Source organism: Typopeltis vanoorti, chromosome 12 (assembly GCF_054136105.1).
Source record: "Typopeltis vanoorti isolate ZY-2024b chromosome 12, IOZ_Tvanoo_1.0, whole genome shotgun sequence".
In the NCBI taxonomy this organism is placed as follows: Eukaryota; Metazoa; Arthropoda; class Arachnida; order Uropygi; family Thelyphonidae; genus Typopeltis; species Typopeltis vanoorti.
In genome coordinates, this window is record NC_143560.1 from 24,253,491 (window position 1) to 24,275,153 (window position 21,663).

General features: G+C 37.8%; 1 protein-coding gene across 1 annotated transcript in view; it reads right to left on the minus strand.

The window, feature by feature from the left end:
* Positions 1-21,663, minus strand: part of LOC150100631 (fibrillin-1-like) — a 1,594,375-nt gene that overhangs the window by 1,344,255 nt on the left and 228,457 nt on the right. The window contains exon 10 of the mRNA XM_090401848.1: positions 14,030-14,152. Within this exon, the coding sequence (XP_090257974.1) occupies positions 14,030-14,152 (123 nt within the window). The remainder of the gene's footprint in view (positions 1-14,029; positions 14,153-21,663) is intronic.

Below are 21,663 nucleotides of genomic sequence, written 5' to 3' on the forward strand. Positions count from 1 at the left end.
TGTGGCTATGGTAATTAAGAGAGGTGAAAGGGTGGATGAGATGATTGTGATGGTAGGAACAAATGACTTGATAGGTAATGTAAATTGGGCAGCGAGAGATATGAGATTCTTGCTTGAGATAGTATGAAAGAAGACACAGAGAGGAAAGCTAGTGTGCGTGTTGCCTAGATATAATTGTGACGAGCTGAGCAGAAGAGCAGTCATACTGAATAACATAATAGCTAGAATGTGTCAGAAGAGAGGATTGGAATATGTGGATGGTTGGACATCGTTTGAGGACAGAGAGGAATTGTATGCGAGAGACCACTTGCATTTGAATCAGGAAGGACGTAGGCATCTGGAGAGATTGCTGTTCTGAACAAGTCAGTGTGTCAATGCAGGAAAAGTAGAATGCCCAAGGTAGATGGTAGCAGGGGTGGCCTCTTGTGGAAAAGGGTACTTGGGTGAAGGAGGAGAACAACAGGTAGCACTGAGCCAAGTGGAGTCTACAGGGGATAGGTATAGAAATAGTGGATGTTGGGTATAGAAATAGTGGCATTTTTATGCTTTATACTAATGCCGGGAGTATCGGGAATAAAGGAGAGGAATTGGTGGCACTGATAGCATCCTGGCCAAAGATTATTGGGATCACTGAGGTGTGGTTGACAGAAGAGGATATAATAACAGGAATAGAAGTAACAGGGTACAGCATTTTTTGGGAGGATAGAAAGGGAAAGCGTGGTGGTGGAGTACTACTTATGATAAGTGACGACTTATGTCCTCTAAGAGTGGAGTCTTTGGAAAGCAGTGACATTAATGATTTTGAAAGCATATGGTGTGAGGTAGAGATAGGCAAATGGGATATTTAGTGGAGTGTTGATACAAACCAAGGAGCACAAAGAGTTGGGACCAGGAGATGTTTAGACAGTTGAATGCGGCAAGTGCAAGAAGAATGATTGTTATGGGAGATTTTAACTACAACAGTATAAATTGGGGAGAGGAAGATGCATGTAGCAATAAGGGAATGGAATTTTTAGAATTCTTGATGGACAAATATCTTAGGCAACATGTAATAGAGGGAACAAGAGGTGCCAGAGTTTGGGATTTGGTCATAGCATCAGAAGAGCTGATAATAAGTGAAATGACATCTCTCCCACCAGTTGGAGAGAGTGACCATGTGGTTTTGACTTGGAAGATGAATAGACATGCAGGAGTATCAAAGAGATGGGAATATATGTGGAATTATAAGGGAGGTGATTACAATAGTCTTAGACGTCAACTTAGGAAGTTTTATGGAGGGAGGAATTGGAAGGCCCGGATATCATAAATGTTTGGGAAATTGTGAAGGAATATTTGTTAACAGCAATAGTAAGCTCTATTCCACGAGTGAAGAAGAGGACACAATTTGGTGTAAAGTGGATGACAAACAATATTAAACAGGAACTGCATGTGAAAAACAGGCTATGGAAGAGATATAAGGAGACAGGTGAAGATAAGATGCATGAAGAATATAAGACACAGGCCAGGAGATTGACTAGTGTGGTAAGGAAGGCAAAACTGGAATATGAGAAGAGATCGGTTCTAAGATTCAAAGAAAATCCTAGGGAATTTTTTAGCTATGTGGCCAATAGGAGGAGAAATGTTTGTGAAAGAATAACATTGTGGTATAAAATGGGAATGGAGTGACTGATGCAGAGGACATTGTGAAATTGTTCAATGAACACTTTATTGGTGTATTTCATTCTGGAGGAGTCGATTTGAATACTAGAGGGATAGGTCAGGTTCGAGGTTTAGAGGTGCAGGAGGAGAATGTGTTCCAAATACTGAGAACTCTGGATATCAGTAAAGCTGTGGGACTGGATGGTATTTCACCACAAGTTTTGAGAGAATGTGCTAAGGAACTGACAGCTCCTTTGACCTGGCTTTTCAATGAAAGTCTGGCTACAGGAAAGGTGCCCTTGGAATGGAAGGAAGGTAAGATAGTGTGCCATTGCATAAGGGTGGTAGCAGACTGGAAGTGTCTAATTATAGGCCAGTTTGTGTGTCATCAGTAGTTGTTAAGATCTTGGAGAAATTAGTTAGGGACCGTATACAACATTGGGCAGATGAGGGTAATGTTATCTGTGAGAGTCAACATGGATTTGTGAGGGGGATGCTCTTGTTTTAGTAATATGCTAGCCTTTTATAATAAAGTTACAAGAGAAGTTGATGAGGGAAAAGCATATATTGCCATTTTCTTGGAAATAACAAAGGCATTTGACAGGGTGCCACGTGATAAGCTCATATTCAATATGAGCAGGAAGGAGTGATGACAAAGGGGGCTATCCCTGGAAGTTGCAAAAGGAAGCTGTGAGCAAGAGAGTGAGGAGTGGTTTCTTTGCATGGAGGGTGGTTGAACCGTGGAATGCATTGCCTGATAGAATGGTGGCCGAGAACGGTCAATAAGTTGTGATAGACTTTGTGTCTCCTAGGAGGGACCTCCTATGCTGACTCTTGATAGACTTGTGTTTCCTAGGAAAGACTTCCCACGTTGACTCTTGATAGACTTGTGTTTCCTGGGAAGAACTCCCGCGATGAGTCTTTTGACTTTTGGGAGGCCTAAATAATAATAATTCACAAAGCGCCACCTAAGTAACTAAGTTTAAGTTTCCTAAATTTATTTCACCAAAAATAAATAAATAAATAAATAACATTTATATATATATGTGTGTATACAATTACAAAAGTTTGGAAAGATTTGCTGATTTATAGAGTACTATTTCCCAAAAGGGGGGGGGGGGGGAAGAAGTATACCATCGGATCTGTTTAGGTTAGGGGAGTGAAGTAACGTTTCACATTTCTTTGTAAGGCCGTTCCATGAGGAACCGACTTTTGTGAATGACTTTTGTCTTATTCCACTGAACTCTATGTCAAGTATCGATTGCATTCTCTTCAAGTAGAGACTGTTCAGGTTTAAGGTACTGAATATACGACTTGTGTTCTTCTAACCGGATTTGTCTGAAATATGATAACCCACAAGAGTAGGGAATCTGGTAGACACCTGGATAGCTGAGATGTGGGAGCTTGTTCTTTAGAGACGTGAGGAATGCAGAGATTTTTCTGATGGGTCGAAAGGCAACACAAATATTTAGTGGTTTTAACACTTTAGCTATGCACTCGCCTTGCACATAGGGAATAGGTATACACGTTGTTTCTTCTGTATTTGAAGAGGATGCTGAAGCATGACTACTTAAAGCTCTTTTTATGAAGGAATTCTTATAACCATTGGATATGAAGGATGAATTAATATATTGTAATTCTTTTTGTAATAGTTCTTCTGAAGAACAAAAGGAGTGGGATCTATGAATCAGTGTTTTTATAATACCTGCCTTTTGACTGGGATGGTGATGTGATTCAGCATGGATGTACTGGCCTGTATGAGTCTCCTTCCTCAAGACTGTGAATTGTAGCTTACCATCTGGTTGGCGAAGAATTATAAGGCCTAGAAAGGCTAACTGCATATTTACTTCTAGGATATACTGGATCCTTGGATGAAGTGCATTTATTTTTGAGAGAAACTGTTGTAATTCTTCCAAAGTGCCCTTTCATATGGCTTAAATATCATCCCCATATTACTGAAACAATTTGTATTTCCAGATTTGGGAATCCGAAGCATTGTTGTCTTGGCTTGTACATCCCCTAAGACACTTCGCAAGTGCGGCAGTAGGCAGCCTCATATGGATGATTCGTGGACATCTTCGGGTGACTGACTGGCCTGCTACACTATTCCTCCCTTCCAGGGTTAGCAGCCCTGGTAGGGTTAAGTTTACTCGCTTGCAATAACTCATCAAATGAAGGCTCCGACTCTTATAGGCCGGAGCCAGGAAACTCGTTGAGTGTGATTCCAGATGTCTGTATCTTGTTTGGAGGTGATCTGCCACCAGTTCCAGGAAGAAAGTTAAAAGAAAGCTCTGCAAGGACTGTCATCAACCCATTTCTTCAAGTTCTCATCATGCTTGACCGCTGGAACTAAAATAACTATAAGTTCAAAAACAAAAACAATTCACGATCAGAGACCTGACACTCGAAGTGTGTCAGGTCTCCGATCATGCATTTTCCACCATAGTCGGCCTTGGCGTGCATCGCACCTCAAAACATCCAGTCGAAGCCAATGCAGTAATAAGAACTGAGCGTGTCAAAGCACATTGGACTGCCGAAGGAGAAAAGATCCTCGCCACTCATGAGATCGAGTTGATGGCTCGAGGAATAAAGAACATCAATGAGGTTTTATTTAAGGTGTTCCCATTAAGATCTTTGGATGCCATCAAGTGTCATAGACAGAATGCCAGTTACAAAGCCTTAATTCAAGAATTGGCAGCCCATCCGCCACAGGAAGGGACAGGTAATATCTCCGTATCTCCTGTCCCCTGCCCCTCCATCTTCCAGCCACCATCCTGCTGTTGAAGAAGAGGCTTTCATTCTCAGACTGACATCACCTCTAAACGATCCTCTTCTTCCAGAATATAACTATCAAATTCTTAAATCTCTTATCCAGACTCACCTTCTGGGAATGGATATCATAGATCAGTTAAATGACTACCTCTATGCTGAATTCTCCAAACACTTGATGCTTCATCAACATCAGCTTATGTCTCATTCTACAATGACTTTGTCAAATAGAAGCAGAGGAAGAGGGTCTATGCAGCTATGCAAGCCCGCTATAAAAAGAATAGAGGGCAATGTGCCAAGACCATCCTTGACTATGCTTCCTCTCCACCTCTAGTAGACTTACATGATGATTTTGTTAAATTCTGGAGTATAGTCTTTTCTGCTCCACCTCCACACTTCCCTGATGATGACCAACCTACGATATTGAGGTCCATTCCTGCCCTTCAAATATACCAGCCTGTCTCCATCCAGGAGATCAAAGCAGCTCTTCCATCCAATTTCTCTGCCTCCAGACCTGATGGCTTTCCTGCAGCTAGGCTTCGGAAGGTGCTGTTGAAGATTCTTCAAGACTTATTGGACATTCTCCTTTCTAGTAAAGCAATACCAACATACCTATGTGCTTCAAGAACTTCATTCTGAAGAAAGAAACGTCAAGCCGTGCAGACTTTAGACCTATTACCATCTCCCCTGTGATACTTAGACTCTATCATAAAATCTTAGTCAAACGTCTTCAGCAACATACACAGCATGATTATAGACAGAGAGCTTTTGTCCCCTCAGATGGCTGTGCCGAGAATATATATTATTATTATTATTATTATTTGACACCTCCAGGGAGTCCAAAGACTCATCAAGGGAGAGTGTGCCAACAGCATCGAAAGATTGGTCCCCTTCCAACTACTAACGGCACTCAAACTTACCTAACTGAGCCATTAATAGCAGAGGCTCTACCAATCAACCAACCTTTGCCGGCATATATCTTCTTTCTTCTCTTCTCTCTGATTCCCAATGTCACCTTAATCCTCTATACATGGCATTGCTGGACCTCCAAAAGGCCTTTGATAGCATCTCCCTTCCTGCTCTCCTTCGAGCACTGTCTATTGCTGGATGTCCAGAACCCTTTCTTTCCCATGTTATGGAGCTATACTTGGGTAGCTCCATCACTATCACTTCAGGGTCCCGTGCGACTTCTATTCCCACAGTCAGGGTGTTCACCAGGGTGATCCTCTATCTCCCCTTTACTTTAACTGCATCATAGATGAGTTTCTTCACTCTCTTCCTAGCCATATAGGCTGCTCTCTAGGCGCTTCTTCCTTTAATGCTACGGTCTTTGCGGATGATCTTATTCTCAAAGCCTCTACTAAGGTAGGCTTGCATGAACTCCTTGACCAGGCAGTTGACTTTTTCTCTATTCGAGGCCTATCTATTAATGTAGAGAAGTCCTGCTCTTTAGCTCTTGTCCCCTCTGGTCATGACAAGAAGCTTAAGGTCAAGACTATAGAGTTTTCCCTGCATAGGAGGCCGTTGCATGCTTTGACCATCCTGGAAGAGTGGGGATACCTCGCTATCATACTCATCCCCCATAGGGAAGGTATTCTGTCCCTCCTAGAAGCTGGGATCACTTCTTTGAGGAAAGCTCCTCTCAAGCGCCAGCAAAGACTGTTTCTTCTTTCCCACTATCTCCTACCTCGCTTTTACCACAAGTTGGTGCTTGGTAGGACATATATCTCGGTACTGTCCTAAATGGACAGGACTATCCGTTTAGCCATGAGATCATGGCTCTGACTGCCGCCTGACACCCCCTACTGCATATTTCCATGCGAGGGTGAAGAATGACGGGCTTGGGGTCCATCACTTAGATGGCTGATCCCATGGCTGCGATTGTCCAGAATTGCGAAGTTAGAACTATCTTCTTCCCCTATCTCCAGAGAGGTTTTCTACAGCCCATTAATACAAGAAGACTTTAGGCAGGCTAAAGGTTGGTCCCATTATCAAGGTACCGTAATTGAGTCAGTACCTACAGAACACAAGAGAAGGGCATCTCTGCTGCACTGTTCTGCAGATGGTGCTCCTTTAAAAGAGTCATATTTGGTGCCTCCCTAGCATGATTGGGTAAGGGATGGCACCAGTCTCCTCCCTCATTTAGAGTATATTGACCTTATCAGGTTATTTCACTTGGTCTAATAAATTATTTCAGCAGATTGAAGGTACTGCAATGGGTAATCCTATATCACCTGCTTGGCTGATTATTTTATGGAGCATTTTAGAGGATTGGATTTCTAAAGCCATTTCTCTTCGACCTTGCATTTGGCTACATTTTGTGGATGACATCTTTGCAATCTGGTCTTTTAAACAGAACTACTTCAGTTTCTAGATAAAATTAACTCCTCATATACTTGCATCACGTTCACAACTGAATGCGAATCAAACAACAATCTTCCCTTTTTAGATACTTTAATACACATCTTAAACTCTGCTAGTAATATTGAATTTTCTATTTATAGGAAGCCATCTTTTACAGTCAGATATATCAACACATCTTCACATTATCATCCTTCATAAAAAAATAGATATTATCAAAAGCCTGGAGCATACATAATTTGGTCTTCTGATCACTTCTATTAAAATAATTAAATAAAAGAAAACATATTCTATTACTTAATGGATACAGCGAGACCTTGATACAGAAAATATTTCATAATTATCATCCCTCTTCCGGATTGCAATCTGATATTAAATGGATTCTACTACTATTAGAATTGAAGAACATCAAGATTATAATAAGATTTTTGGATTCTGAAGTTCAGGCCTCACTTCTTCTGCCATCAACACGAGACACAGCGTTCACTGGAACTGTACCAAGATGCTACATTACAGTAGGTTCAAATTTGAATGTCTATGTTTTTAATCATGTGAAGCCCCATGCTACAATCCTATTCTTAATTGCACAGACTGTACAAGGGTGGGCTGAAAAGTTCTCAGCCTCGACCATAGATGGCAATGCTATCGGCAAAGATGTTTTCTCTAAGTTGATACATCTGTCATAAGCATCCATGTGAAATCCCAAGTCATTCTATCAAGTAGTTTGTTTTATACAGCTCTCTGAAGCAAAAGTGTTGTCTGTATCCCTTGAAATTGATAAAATTGAGTATTGCGCAGTTATAAAATTCTTTGTAAAAGAAGGTTTAATGCCAAAAGAAATTCATTTGGAGTTCATAAAAGTTTATGGGCACTCTTCTCCTTTGTTTTCGACAATTAAGAAATGGGCTGCCGAGTTTAAAATGTGGCCGTACCAGCCTTGAAGTTGATCCACGTGAAAGAAAAAGTGTAACAACACCAGAAATCATTGATCAAGCGCATGATATGGTATTGGATGACCAGCGAGTCAAAGTGCATGAAATTGCTGAGACTAGAGGCATTTCAGAAGAACGTGTAGGATATATTTTGCATGAAGATATGCAAATGAAAAAACTTAGCGCAAGATGGGTGCTGTGCTTGCTCACAGCAGGTCAAAAACGCACTCGCATGAAAATCTCTGAACAGTGCTTGGAGCATTTTAACAAGAATAAAACTGATTTTATGTGTCGATTTATTACTATGGATGAGACTTGGATTCACCATTACACACCAGAATCCAAACAGCAGTCAAAACAGCAGACAGAAGCCGGTTGATCAGTGCCAAAGGAGACATAAAGCTTCGGTTCCATCAGCAGGAAAGGTCATGGCATCGGTGTTTTGGGATGTTTAGCATTTTGTTTATTAATTATCTTGAAAAGGGTAAAACAATAACAACAGAATATTATTCCGATCTTTTAACCTGACTAGACGAAAAAATTTGTGAGAAAAGACCCATCTGCAAAAGAAAAAAATTATCTTTCATCGGGACAATGAACCTGCCCACAAAGGTGTTTTGGCAATAGGAAAATTAAGGGATCTGCACTATGAAATGTTGGAACATCCACCCTGTTACCCAGATTTGGCTCCCCCTGACTTCTATCTCTTTCCAAAACTAAAACTCTTCCTCGCCGGTCAGCGTTTTTCTTCGAATCAAGAGGCGATTGCAGCTGTAGAGGGATATTTTGCAGATCTTACTGAGAACCACTATAGGGACAGGATAATGGACCTGGAGCATCGCTGGAATAAATGTTTTAATCTTAAGGGAGATTATGTTGAAAAATAAAAATAATTTTGAAATTATAAATTCGTTTTTTCATTGTTATGCCGAGAACTTTTCAGACCACCCTCGTATGCCTATTTCTAAGTTTTAGGAAGTGATTGCTGTTAATTATGTATAATTTTTTTATATTTTTATTCATTTCTTATTTTTAAATTAACTAATTAATTATACATCTATTCTCATGTCTCTGATAGTGTTTCCTCCTACTGGACAGCTGCGACTGAGACATGATATTATATGCATGATATATAACTTGTTCTTGTATTCAGAATTTAAATGTTATTACCAGTTTTTCTGTCTTCTCCTTGAAAGAAGCTTATGACATATTGAGCGAAATTATATATAGGAGTAATTATATTTAGTTTTCTCTTGCATGTGTGATGCCATTATTCAAAAATATAGTATGACTTACTGAACCTTCTCTGGACCCTCTAATAAATCCTCATCTCTTGAAAATTGGTAGTCCATATGTGGCCTGTTCAAGACCTTATATAAATGAACCATAACCTCTTTGCTTCTGCACATCAAAGTCCTTTTCAACATTACCATAATCCGTTTAGATGCTCTAACATCTAAAGTTCAAATTTCTGTTGCTCTTATAACTTTAGCAATGTGACATCTAAATCTCTGTCTACTGTCACTCTCAGATCTCTCATCTCTTCCAACTTTCTCAAAATTTCGTCATTAATTATATAATTTGCCTTCCAAATTTAAGACTTTGCAACTTTTTTGTCAGTTTATCGGAAAGTATGAAAAAAGTAACTGATAACTTCACTCACTTTCCCACTAATGCAGTGTATTCAGATCCTCCTGCAAAGGCTAAAAAACTTGCTCTGCTATGCTCCCTATAGTTCTTTCCATCTTTGCTTCACTGAAATACAGTTTGAATATCCTAATTTAAGCTCATTCCAATATCATTAATATACAAGTTAACCATAAATAACCCCAAAACAGACCCCTGCAATACTCTCCTATTGTTATTTGGGGATTTGTATCTCAAAAGACACAAATCCCCAACATACAACTTGCTGATATCTGACAGCCAATCACTTATCCAACTCACTAGTTTCTTACACAATCCTATCCATTTCAATTTAGTTACCAGCTTGTCATGTGGGAAATCTATCACACACCTTTGAAAAATTCTAGTATTCCACTCTATATCTGTTATCAAGTGAATTTGTTGCCTTGCTGTCATACATAATCAGAATGCTAAAACATCCCTTCCCCTTAGCAAACCTGTGCTGTCCAACATAGAGAATTCTGATATTATCAACCCAATTCTGAATTCTAGTCCTCAGCAGCCTCTCTAACACTCTAACAACAACAACTCCAGACACAGAGAATCGCCTATAATTTGTTATTTCTTATTCCCCCCTCCTTTGTGAAATGAAACAATTTTTCCAACTCTCCACTCCTTTGGGACTTGCCCTATTGCATGATTCATGTTAAAAAGGTGTCTCAAGGGTACTTAGATACTTCAAGACATGATACAATGCCAAGTCCAACTGTCTTATTAACATCAAGTTTACTTAATTCCTCATATACCCCTACTCACCATCGTTCTTCCTCCACCATAACCTCTACAATTCAGCTTCTCACAATGTCACCTAGTAATGACTTCATGGTTACTCTTACCAACTGGGAAAGATTACACACTCTATTTGCAATCACATCCTCAGATGATATGATTATAACTAAAACTCTCCATCCTTATTTATTCTCCATTACAATTTTTGGGAATAAGAAATAGTCAGATGGGGCCAGGTCTGGCAAATAGGGCAGGTGAGGTAGACGTTGAAAGTCCAAGTTGTGTATTGTCTGTTGGGTTTCATGAGCAGTGTGAGCAGGTGCGTTGTCCTTATACAGTTACATTCATTCATCAAATTCATCCCACAGTCACAACTCTTGATTGTAAGTATTTTTCCTCACACATTTCTGCCAAAATACTATTCATCAGCTTTGCTCATCATCTCAACTCCTCATTTTGATACTTAATCAGCACACTGACTACACTGTTATCTTTGACTTCCTTCAATGAATCATTATGGATGATTTTAATAATAGCAATATTGATTGGAATGAATAAAGAAACACTTGAAAGGAACAAAATTTACCACAGGTGATGAAGTCATATCTGAAGCTGAGGATTGGTTGGTGCAACAAGGGAAAGATTTTTTGACTCAGAGGATTGCAAATGATGCAGCAGAGTTGTAATAAGTATATAACATTTTATGGAGAATATGTAGAATAATGTGTAACTTACATGATTCTATCTCAATTCCTTCATGGTCATTATCACAACTTTTCAGCACACCCTCTTATGTTGGAAAAAGAGAGAAAACAAGTATTGATTAGATCTTAAAATAACTGTCTCCCAGATTTTTCATAAATCTATACAGCCATACTGTTGAGCTGGATGATGGTGTTTGTGCAAATATCTTCCCTGTATGTGTGGGTTTTTCATTAAACAGAAAAAGATAACCATTGTTGTTAATCGAAAACCTTGATTTGCTAAAGTCACATTTCTCCCCAGATACATTTGAATTATTTAAATTTACAGTACATGCAGGTTATTTTGTATGGAATGGGAAGATACACAAACAACTAGATGGGACAGCAATGGGTTCCCCTTTCCATAGCCCAACTGGAAGAACAATTGTACATTGCATCCTTTGATTGGTAAAGGCCTGAGTTTGATTCTCATTGTGACGAGAGGAATCTTTATATTGTTTTTTTCAACTGAAGGCGAGTTAGCTGATCTCATATGGAGGTAGCAGAGATTTTTTCTCTTGGAAACTCGTTTTTCATCCCACATACAGACAAACTGGCCTTTACAATTTACTGACAAAAAATACTAGTGGTGATGGTGTGGTCAGCAGAAGATAGCATTGGTATAGTTATGGATTAAGTGGTGGAGATGGAGAGTTGTAGAGCAGGTGCCCTCCTTAGATGAGTCTTTGGACTGCTTGGAGGTGTCATGTAATAATAATAATAATAATAATAATAATTTCTCCCTCCCCTTAGCCAATTTCTACATATAACACCACTTGGAAAACCTAGCTATGAATACAGCTACTCTCAAACTAGTGGTTTGGCTACACTATGTTTATGATGTGTTTGCTATTTGGCCACATGGTACAGACACATTGCATACATTGTTAGTGCATTTACATAGCCAACATCCTAAAATTCACTTCGCAATTGAACAGGAAGCTAATGTCTGTCTGCCCTTCCAAGATACACTAATCGCATGACTTCCTGATGGTTCATTATCTTTTTCTGTTTATAGAAAACCCACACATACAGGGAGATATTTGCACAATATCACTCACACCGTCATTTAGCTCAACAGTATGGTATCCTAAAAACACTAATTCACAGAGCTAGAACTATCTTTTCCAATAACAATACTCTTACCACTGAACTCGCTTACCTGCATCACACTTTCTTAGCCAATGGCTCTAATCCCCCTAGGATAGAAAAAATACTAAATACTTCCCAGAAATCCACTCCATTGCTTATCACACAAGACTACAGCAAAACTATGCCATCCCATACATTCAAGTCACATCTGAAAATATATCTAGAGTGCTTAATAAATATCAGCTATGCACCATATTTAAATCATATGTCAAATTGGCAACTCTCATCTCTTTACCTAAGGACAAACTCTCTTCTTTATCACATCCAAGAGTTTATGAAGTAGCCTGTTTTTATGACCTGCATTACTATGGATAGACAGGGAGAACCGTTGACATCTGCCTTGGTGAACATAAAAAATACATTTGGCACTATCATTATGGCAACTCACATCTAGCAGACCATACCTTATATACCCCCTCACACGGGATCAAATGGAAGAAAACAAAAGTGCTACACAAGTCATTATAAGTCAGAGAAGCTGTATAAATTTACCAAAAATCTGGGAGACAGTCATTTTAAGATCTAACTGATACTTGTTTTCTGTCTTTTTCCAACATAGATGGTACCAATTAGGACTTTAATTCCTTGTGTTATCTGTTAAAATTTCTTTAAACTAGTCCTACTGTTATACCAAATTGTTGTTTCGTGACAAACTGTTCTTGTGCTCTGAAGATGCTGGATATAATACCAGCAAAATATCAGCTAATAAGTTAATAAATATTATTTTCTTATCATGTGTCATAATCAATGCCATTAAAATAACTAACACAAAAGTCTAATATTCATGCTTTCTCTTTTTTAAAAACTTTGAAGTGTACATTTTTCATATATACAATTCCATATACCAGATATTATCTTGTTACCCAGCCCTGTACCTTTACAATTGTCTCATCTCCTCTCAACTCACTGACCATATGAGCACAACAGTCTAAATATGGTCATATCAAACCTTTTAAAGTGAGAGAATAATTTTTTATCCCTACAACTTAGTATTCCCTTCAGCACTATAGTTACATGAATATTATGAATTAACCACCTAATAATGTGATCCCTAAACTTTAACTCTCTGCCTGTCATCACCATAGGTCTCTAGCCTCATTGACCACTTGTAAAACTTACTGTTAATATAATACTCTGCTTTTATTTATTCATATGGAGTTTCCTCCCTTTTTCTCCCCTGTCCCTATTGGGGTGAGTTCCCCTCATGGGGGTTAAGTATTTATGGCCGTAGATCCGTAGATCCGTGTGTGTTCACGGGGCCGGTTTGCCTGCTTGCGGGATGAAAAACGCCAGATAAACTGGCGGATAAAACCCTACTGCCTGCTCCCAAGACCAGCTAACTTGGCTATGGCTGAGGAAGATCCTCAAATTCTTCACGTCTTTGACGGGAATCGAATCTGGGACATTCCTTCCCCAGTCATATGGTTGTGAAGTGCACAGCCACTAGGCTAACAGCGCGGACAATACTCTGCTGCAATATACTCAGTCAGAAATGCATAGACTTACACTTGGCAACATTGAACTGATATTCATTATCATCATTATCATTTGATCACAGAATCAGTTTGTTCAGATCTTTTGGCAAAGATTCTGTACATTAAATGTCCTTATTGATTATTCCTTACTCTTATCATCCTTCCTTTGTATTATCAGATAAGAATTGTACATTATTATCTAGCATATTTTGCATTTTTATCCCTTTGAGTTGTTTGTATAACAGCCTCCAGTGTGGAATCCTGACAAATACAAAAACAGAAGTATTGTGGTATATTCGTGCTTCATATCTGACTTTACTGTGCAAAACCTACCTTTAATACAGCCATAGAAACCTGAAATGGCTTGAAAAGACAGTTTGGTTTCCAGATTATCTAAATCATAGCCTACTCTTCTATTAATATACAATATGTTTACAGCCTTTTGTGGCTAGAATTCACATAAAAAAAAGTCTTTTATCTGTGTATATAGACACATGTATACATACATTTATATGAATTATATAAATTATTAATATATACAAACCTGTACAAGAACGCCCATCCGAAGTGAGATCATATCCAGATGGACATATACACCGAAAACTTCCAGCTGTATTAATACAATTTCCATTTTTGCAGAGGGTCTGGTTATGACATTCATCAATATCTGCATGTAAAACAGAAATATAATACTCATTTTTACAAAATTATGGAAGACTACTACCATGTGAAGAATAATTACTTTAATTTCCTGATGTTTCAACCTTCATATTAAGATCACTTCAGGAGTACACACACACACAAGTTACATTACAATTCAAACAGTATGACAAATGAGACACTAATTTGATCAATCATTATTATACTGGCCTGATCTCTAGTGGCAAAAAATAAAACCCTAAATCAAAGCTGTATCCTATTTTTACATGACCAGAAAACAAATCCATATTATGTTTTAATACAATAAAAGTGGTCTAATCAATAATTTAACAAAAGCATTTGTTACATTAAGGCTAAGAACCCAGGATACTACAGTCCTAATTAGAATTTATAATGACCTCTTAGAACAAAAGGTAATGTGAGTAGAAAATGTGCCATCCATATTCTTGAGATTTTTAGAGCATCATTATTGTTGAGATCACGGGGGCTGGTTAGAATTTCAGTATCCACATCCATAAGTTCATTAGACAACATAAGATGCAGAATGGTCGCTCCACTCATCAGTGATGTACCACACGAGTCTTTGGCAGGTGGTCTTATTGTATGCATTTCTAGAGGTTCAGCTCTTGGAAGACCAGTCACTCCTGACACACCATCCATCCATCCATCTCACTGAGGGTCTGCCTCTTCCACTTTCTCCAGAAACTTTTTACCTTCTATTACTGTTTTGAGAAGTCTTCCTTCCATTCCATCAATGTGTCCAAAGTATTTTAGCTTTCTTCTGTCAATCTCTTAAAGAGTCTTACAGTTCTATTGATTATTTCTAACACCCATTCATTTGTCCTTTCAGTATATGAGATCCTTAACGGTCTCCTGTAACAATACATCTCAAAAAGCAGCTATCTTTTTTCTGTCAGACTTTTTTATGTTCCAAGTTTCACATCCATAAGTTGCTATTGAAAAAAACAGCTGCACCCAAAATTCTCAGCTTTGTTCTTGTGGAGATAGATCCATCCTTCCAGATTTTAGACAAGTCTCTGACCATTATTTTATCCATTCCTAATCTTCTTCTGATGTCTTCTGAACAGCAATTCATAATAATAATAATGATGGATTCAAAGTACACAAATTTGATGACATCTTCAGTTATTTCTTTGTTAAAGTACATTTGTCTCTCACAAGCTTCCCTGTCTATATTTCCTCTAAGCCCTTTGTTTTTGCTAATCTCATTAACTCTGTCAAGGATTTGTTCTACTTCTTCCTTGTCATTACAAAGGCATACTGTATCATCAGTATAACTCAGATTACTGATCCATCTGCCACAAATTCTAATTCCTATCTTAAGCTCATTCAACACCAAACACATAATGTCCTCAGCATAGATGCTAAACAGGTGAGGAGAAAGTAGGTATCCTTGCCTAAGTCCACTGTCTACCTGAAATCAATCCATTAATCCAACACCTGTTCTTACCATGACTTCTTGATCACTGTACAAGTTGGCTATCAACTTGATAGTGTGTTGAGGAAAACCCATTATTTTCGTTACTTCCCACAGTTTTGCATGATGAACACAAAGTCAAAACCTTTGGGGTAGCCTGTGAAACACATTACCAAAGGTAGTCTAAACTCTTTATACTTCTCAATGATCTGTCTTAAGCAAAGGATCTGAAATCTGGTACCCTTGTTTATCCTGAAACTTGCTTATTTCTCAACTTTGGCCTCAATGAGCTTTAATAAAATCTTACTTACATGAGTGATTAAACAAATAGTTCTATTATTCTTGCAATCCTTCATATTTCCCTTTGTATGAAGTGGTATGAAAACTAATTTTTTCAAGTTTCCAGGCCATAATCCAGTCTTCCATATCCTAGTAATCAATCTATGAATCACTCTTCTCTCTCTCTGTCCTCTGTGGCCTTAATTAACTCTGCTTGGATTTCATTTGTAACCTTATTTGAGACCTTATTGTTGTTAAGTTGCTCTTTCAACCTCATGCTTAAGTGGAGGAATGGTTCCAAATCAGAATTTTCCTAGTGGGAGGGCTCATCTAAATTTTCCTTATTCTCTCTGCTATACAGTTCTTCCCAGTACTCTTGCCATCTGTTTTTGATTGCCAGTTCTTCTGTTAGTACTGCTTCATTCCTTTGATTTGATAACATTCAAATTGAATGTTTGATAACATTCAATTTGAGCTTAAATTTGTGCTTAATGTCACAAACTAAATGAAACATTATTTTATAATTGTACCTCCTCAATTATAAAATAGTGAGAAATGTCCACTCACACTATTTTTTTTTTAATTTCTTCCTCCCTTTCAATACATTTTCTCAAAATCTCAATACATTTTTCCCACCACATAATAAAGTTTTCAAAGCCATCATAGTAACACTCTTCAGGCTGTTTTCAGAATCGTTTTCTTACCTCTGCTTTGACATGTTCATCATTTCATATCATCAATATAATGGTAACTAGGTAACCATTCCATGTGTGGTCTGATCAACACCTTGTGCAGTGATACAACCATTCTTTTATCTCCAGAATTGTGCAGTGATACAATTATTTTCTTATCTTGAGAAATTCAAGAATTGTGAAAACTACACAGTCCCTTACTGTTCCTTACCACAGAGTGTGTCCTTTGAACTACTGATCTCTCAACTCTCAATCATTCACCTCCTAGAGAATAGTTCTACATGAAAATATAATACAATACACAGTCATGCATTTCTGTGCTTCAACTGTAACAATCTGCATTTTAACATCAAAACAGCAACCTAACTCATCTGTCCAAACTAAAAATCATTTTAAATCTTTCTAAAGAGAGAGTGGGCAATCAGAAGCACTCTTATAACTCTCCCCAACTTTACATCATTGTCAAACTGAATATCTCCCTATCAATTCACATGAGAGAGAGGATCAACAATAATGATGTAAAAGTGCAGGCCAAAGGTTGCTGGTTGTTTTATTTTCCTAGGACACTATTCCCCATCCCCATACACAAGTTGAAATTAGTTATTTTTATTTATTTATTTATTTGTCATGACAAATAGGAGAAGTTTGTTGTCATGACAAATACATTGTTTCAAAAATTATTGGCATTAAAAACTGGGCTCACAAACAAAGATATACTTACAAGAACAGAATGTGAAGATGAGTATGGTATTTTCAGCAAAGACAGAAGTGAGACAGAAAGGGAAGGGAGGAAAGTTGATAAAAATAATGAAGGGTCTGAATTCTACAAAGATAGTACAATCAAGAATGAAGGCAATTGTAGTGACTTGGAAGACAAAACTTTTAATGATGTTTGTTGTGAGATTTATAGGATGAAATACATAGTAGGGTATTATTACTATACACAGTGAGATAGGAAATGCAGATATGAGTAACTGAGAAATGTATTTTACCCCAGTGGGTGTAATTTATTTATTTATTTATTTATTTATTTATTTGTATGGGGTTCCCCCATTCCTCGACTGTCCCTTAGGAGTGGTTGAGCTCTCCATTTTGTAATCCTAACTGGCACCCTCTAAGGGTGAGGTGATTACAAAAAATCTGGGACACCATCATCTTGAGATCCGAAGGGCTCAAGATGATGGCCCTTCAGATTTTTGGTAATGAATGTGAAGCAGATGAATTGGTTTGGATTTGGAAATGTTATAGTGCTGGGGAAGATTTTAGAAACAGTTTTTCAAGGGACAATTTGGGAAAAACTATTTGTAGAATCTGTCACAGCTCACTGCAACATTCTCCATCCATACTAAACAATGTTGACTGCTTTACATCCAAAAAAATCTAGGAGACCATCTTCAGCAATAGATCCATCACTAGACCCATAGAGAGCCAGTTAAGACTGTAGTATCCTACCTTTATAGATTCGGTCTGTGTTTGTATTACTGCTGGTGTGCGCCTACTTGAATATGCTTATTGTTTTTTTTTTTTTCGTGCTCATGAAGATGCTTTGATAACAAGGCAAAATAACAGCACAATAATTAAATAGTAAATAAATTTAGTTATTCAATTATTAAACTTAGATGAGTATTCCTCTAAATATCAGTATGAATGATAACTAGCATCTATAATTAGGAGACATGACGTAACAATCCCATGGTGCATATCTCCAACGATGAGTCTTCTGACTCCATGGAGATACCCATATATAATAATATATTGCAAAGGAAAGATGTCAGCAATGTTTTTATTATGACTATTTTCTCAGTGTTATGGGAATAAATCAACTGGAAATCATAATGGGACACTTCTGAAAGGAGCATGAATCATGTGGAGAATTGGCTGAGGTGTGATAGGCATGGAAGGGTAAGGAAAATGTATGAAGAAGCAACCAGCAGAGCAAGGCAATGGATGACTGATTTGTGCAGAGGCAGTGCCATATTGGATTCAATAAACTGTGGGCCACTCAGTTTCTGGGGTCTCTAGAGTGGTGGTTAAGATCTTGAATGGAATGGTAAGTGCATTCAAGAGTATGTGGGCAAAGTCTGTGTGTGTGTGGGGGGGGAATAGTATGGCTCTGCTGGAGGGAGAGGAGGCAGATCCTGTCTAGATAACTCGATCTCATTTATAATTTAGATGGAGGAAGATAGATATACAATGATATTATCAACTTTTGGTGGGGAATTTCAGAGATATTGCATGAGGGATTACAGATTTATAGACAGAGGATTTAGGGATTTAGGGATGAAAAATAAACTAATGGCATGCAGGATGACTGATCAACAGGTATCAGGAGGTGGTACACAGAAGAGGAGAGTCCAGAAGATTGTGAACAGCAATGGAATGCAAAGGCTTTGTCCAAAGACTCTTGCTTTTTGATATGTATCACTCAATTAATAATGCCAGATAGCATTTGAGAGGATGATATTTTATGATTATGCTTGGTTAGATGGGATGATAAGAAATTATTCTGATATGGAATTCTTGCAAAACAGAATGAATAGGTTAGTGTTATGGATGCATGATAATGAATGCCAGTTCAATATTAACAAGTGCAAAGCAGTGTATTTGGTTTGAAGAGAAGTTCTCTACTGTTCTGAAGGAATGGAAGCATTGTAGAGGATGTAGAACTAAGTGGCCATGATGAGCTCAAGCGTATGAAATGGTGAGTGCAAGGCAATTTGGGAAATGTAGGCTATATGTCCTGCTGAATAAATACAGGAGAGGGTATGTGACAGAGACATAATTATACCGATGAACTGATTTTAATAGGATAGAGGAAGGTGATATATTTCATTATATAGTAGAAGAGAGAAAAAAACAAGGAGTCATACTTGAAAATTGAGTGGAAATGTGGATGGATTTTGTCTAAGAGCTAATTTTCCTCTTGGCAAGTGAAGAGTGAAGGGATTGCTGATGAAAATGGTAAGCATTATCAGTGAACAAATTTTAAGAAAGGTATGGTAGGTGGTGTAATTCCTTAGATTGCCTGGAGATATCCATACAGTAATAATAATAAAGTAATAGTAATTCATCTTAAATTCCACACCACTAGTGAAGATTAACAGTATTTCAGGAAATGGTGACTATGTTACTAGAGTTAGAAAGGTAAATAGATTTGATATGAAATTGATGAATAATGAAGCCAGCCAAAAACTGCTGAGGAGAAAGAAGTGGTGGAAAAGGTATACGCAAGAGGACACTTACTATGATGAATTGATATGGTATAGACCAAGAAATTGACAAGTGAGGTAAAGTTAAGGGTCAAAGCAAAGGCTCGCTTAAGGATCAAAGCCAAATAACTGGTAGGAGACCTCCACATCACCTTTCAGGAATGTGGAGAATTGACTGGGGCTTTTGACCTAATGTCCAATCCTCACCTTCACGTGGTGAGTGCTGTTAGTAGGTATCCACTGGGTACTGAATGAACAAGGATGGGCTGGAAATTTGGAACTTAGCTAATCAAATTTTACTCTCTGTTCGCTTAAAACAAAAATGCATATGATGGTACAAAATGATGTGATTTCATGGCAGCTGGGGCATTGCCCAGTTTAACAAGGCCCGCAATGTTTTCCCTCTGGAACCAGGGCAAAGAGTGAAAAATTAGCTACTGGAGCAAGCTCCAACTCAACATCTAGAAGAGGAAGAATAAACCCAACATCAGAAAAATTGAACATAGGAACCATCAATATAAGGAGTATTAATGAAAAGGAAATTGAACTTGCAGAAAAATTGGAAAAGTACCACATGGACATAATTGGCATTACTGATACAAAGAAGACAAAAACAGGTGAGATCTTACTAAATAATAAGTATAGGATGTTGTTTTCAGGCAATAATGATCAAGGAAAGGAAGGATTACCAACAGCATTCAACACCAAACATGAAGATAAACTTCTTGATTGGAAGGCAGTTTCGATTGTTGGCAAACTCATTTATTTTGTGACATGGACTGGCGACATGGACAATGAAACTTATTTGTAACTATGGTCCCACAGAAGGTTCTTCCAAGGAAGAAGTGGAAGAATTTTTTGAGTTATTAGAACAGGCAGCAGCTGACATAAAGAAAATGGAAAATGTGTTTTTTGTTGAAGATCTGAACAGCAGAGTAGGAAATGAATTCCATAACATATACGAATATTTTGGGAAAATTTGGAAAAAAGGGCAAAGCTAATAATAATGGTAAGTATTTACTGGACTTCTGCTCAGGACACAGACTAGTAATTACTCACACTATGTTTTAACATAAAGATGTGCACACGTTCACATGGGGAGAAGACACAAGAAATAAGAAAAGCATCATTGACTAGGTCATTGTTGATATCTTCATGCTTGTTCAGGATACAAGAGTGTACAGAGGATTTGAAATAAGTGACCATTAGTTAGTACTAAGCAGGATAAAAATGGATATCACACTAAAAACGACAGCATGTAAGAAAGTTATAAAAATAATTAATGTTGAGCAGCTTGTGCAAGTAAATTGTAGGTTCAACTATACAAACATTATTGAAGAAAAAAAGGAAACAAATTGAAAACAAGAACCAAACCTTGGAGTCTCAGTGGAAAACTCTGAAGAAGACGACTGATTCAACTAGGGAGGTATGAGGTGAAGTTGCCTGCAAGGATAGAAAAAGAAAAACATCATGGTGGACACAAGAAGTTAAAGCAGTAGTCCTGGAAAAGGAGAAAGCATACGAAAAGTTCCTAGTCGAATAAGTTGGCAGATGTCCTAAAAGAATATAGAGAAAAATGTAAGAGAGCTAAGTTGTGTGTAAAAGTAGATAAACAAAACTTGTAGGAAGACTTTAATAGGAATATAGAAAATAAATATCAAGAAGGTGGCAAAATGTTCTGGAGCCTATTGAAGAAGCTTAGAAATGGAGGAAAGAGTACTGTAACAGGAATCAAATATGATAATGCCAACATGAAAACTGAAGATAAGGATATCCTATATGTCTGGAGTAATTACTTTGAAAGACTTAAATGAACCAAGCATAGAGAACCATACTAGAAAATTTTCAAAAGAAATGCAAAGAGGAGTTACATATCGATACCTGGGGGTAGAAAAAGCCA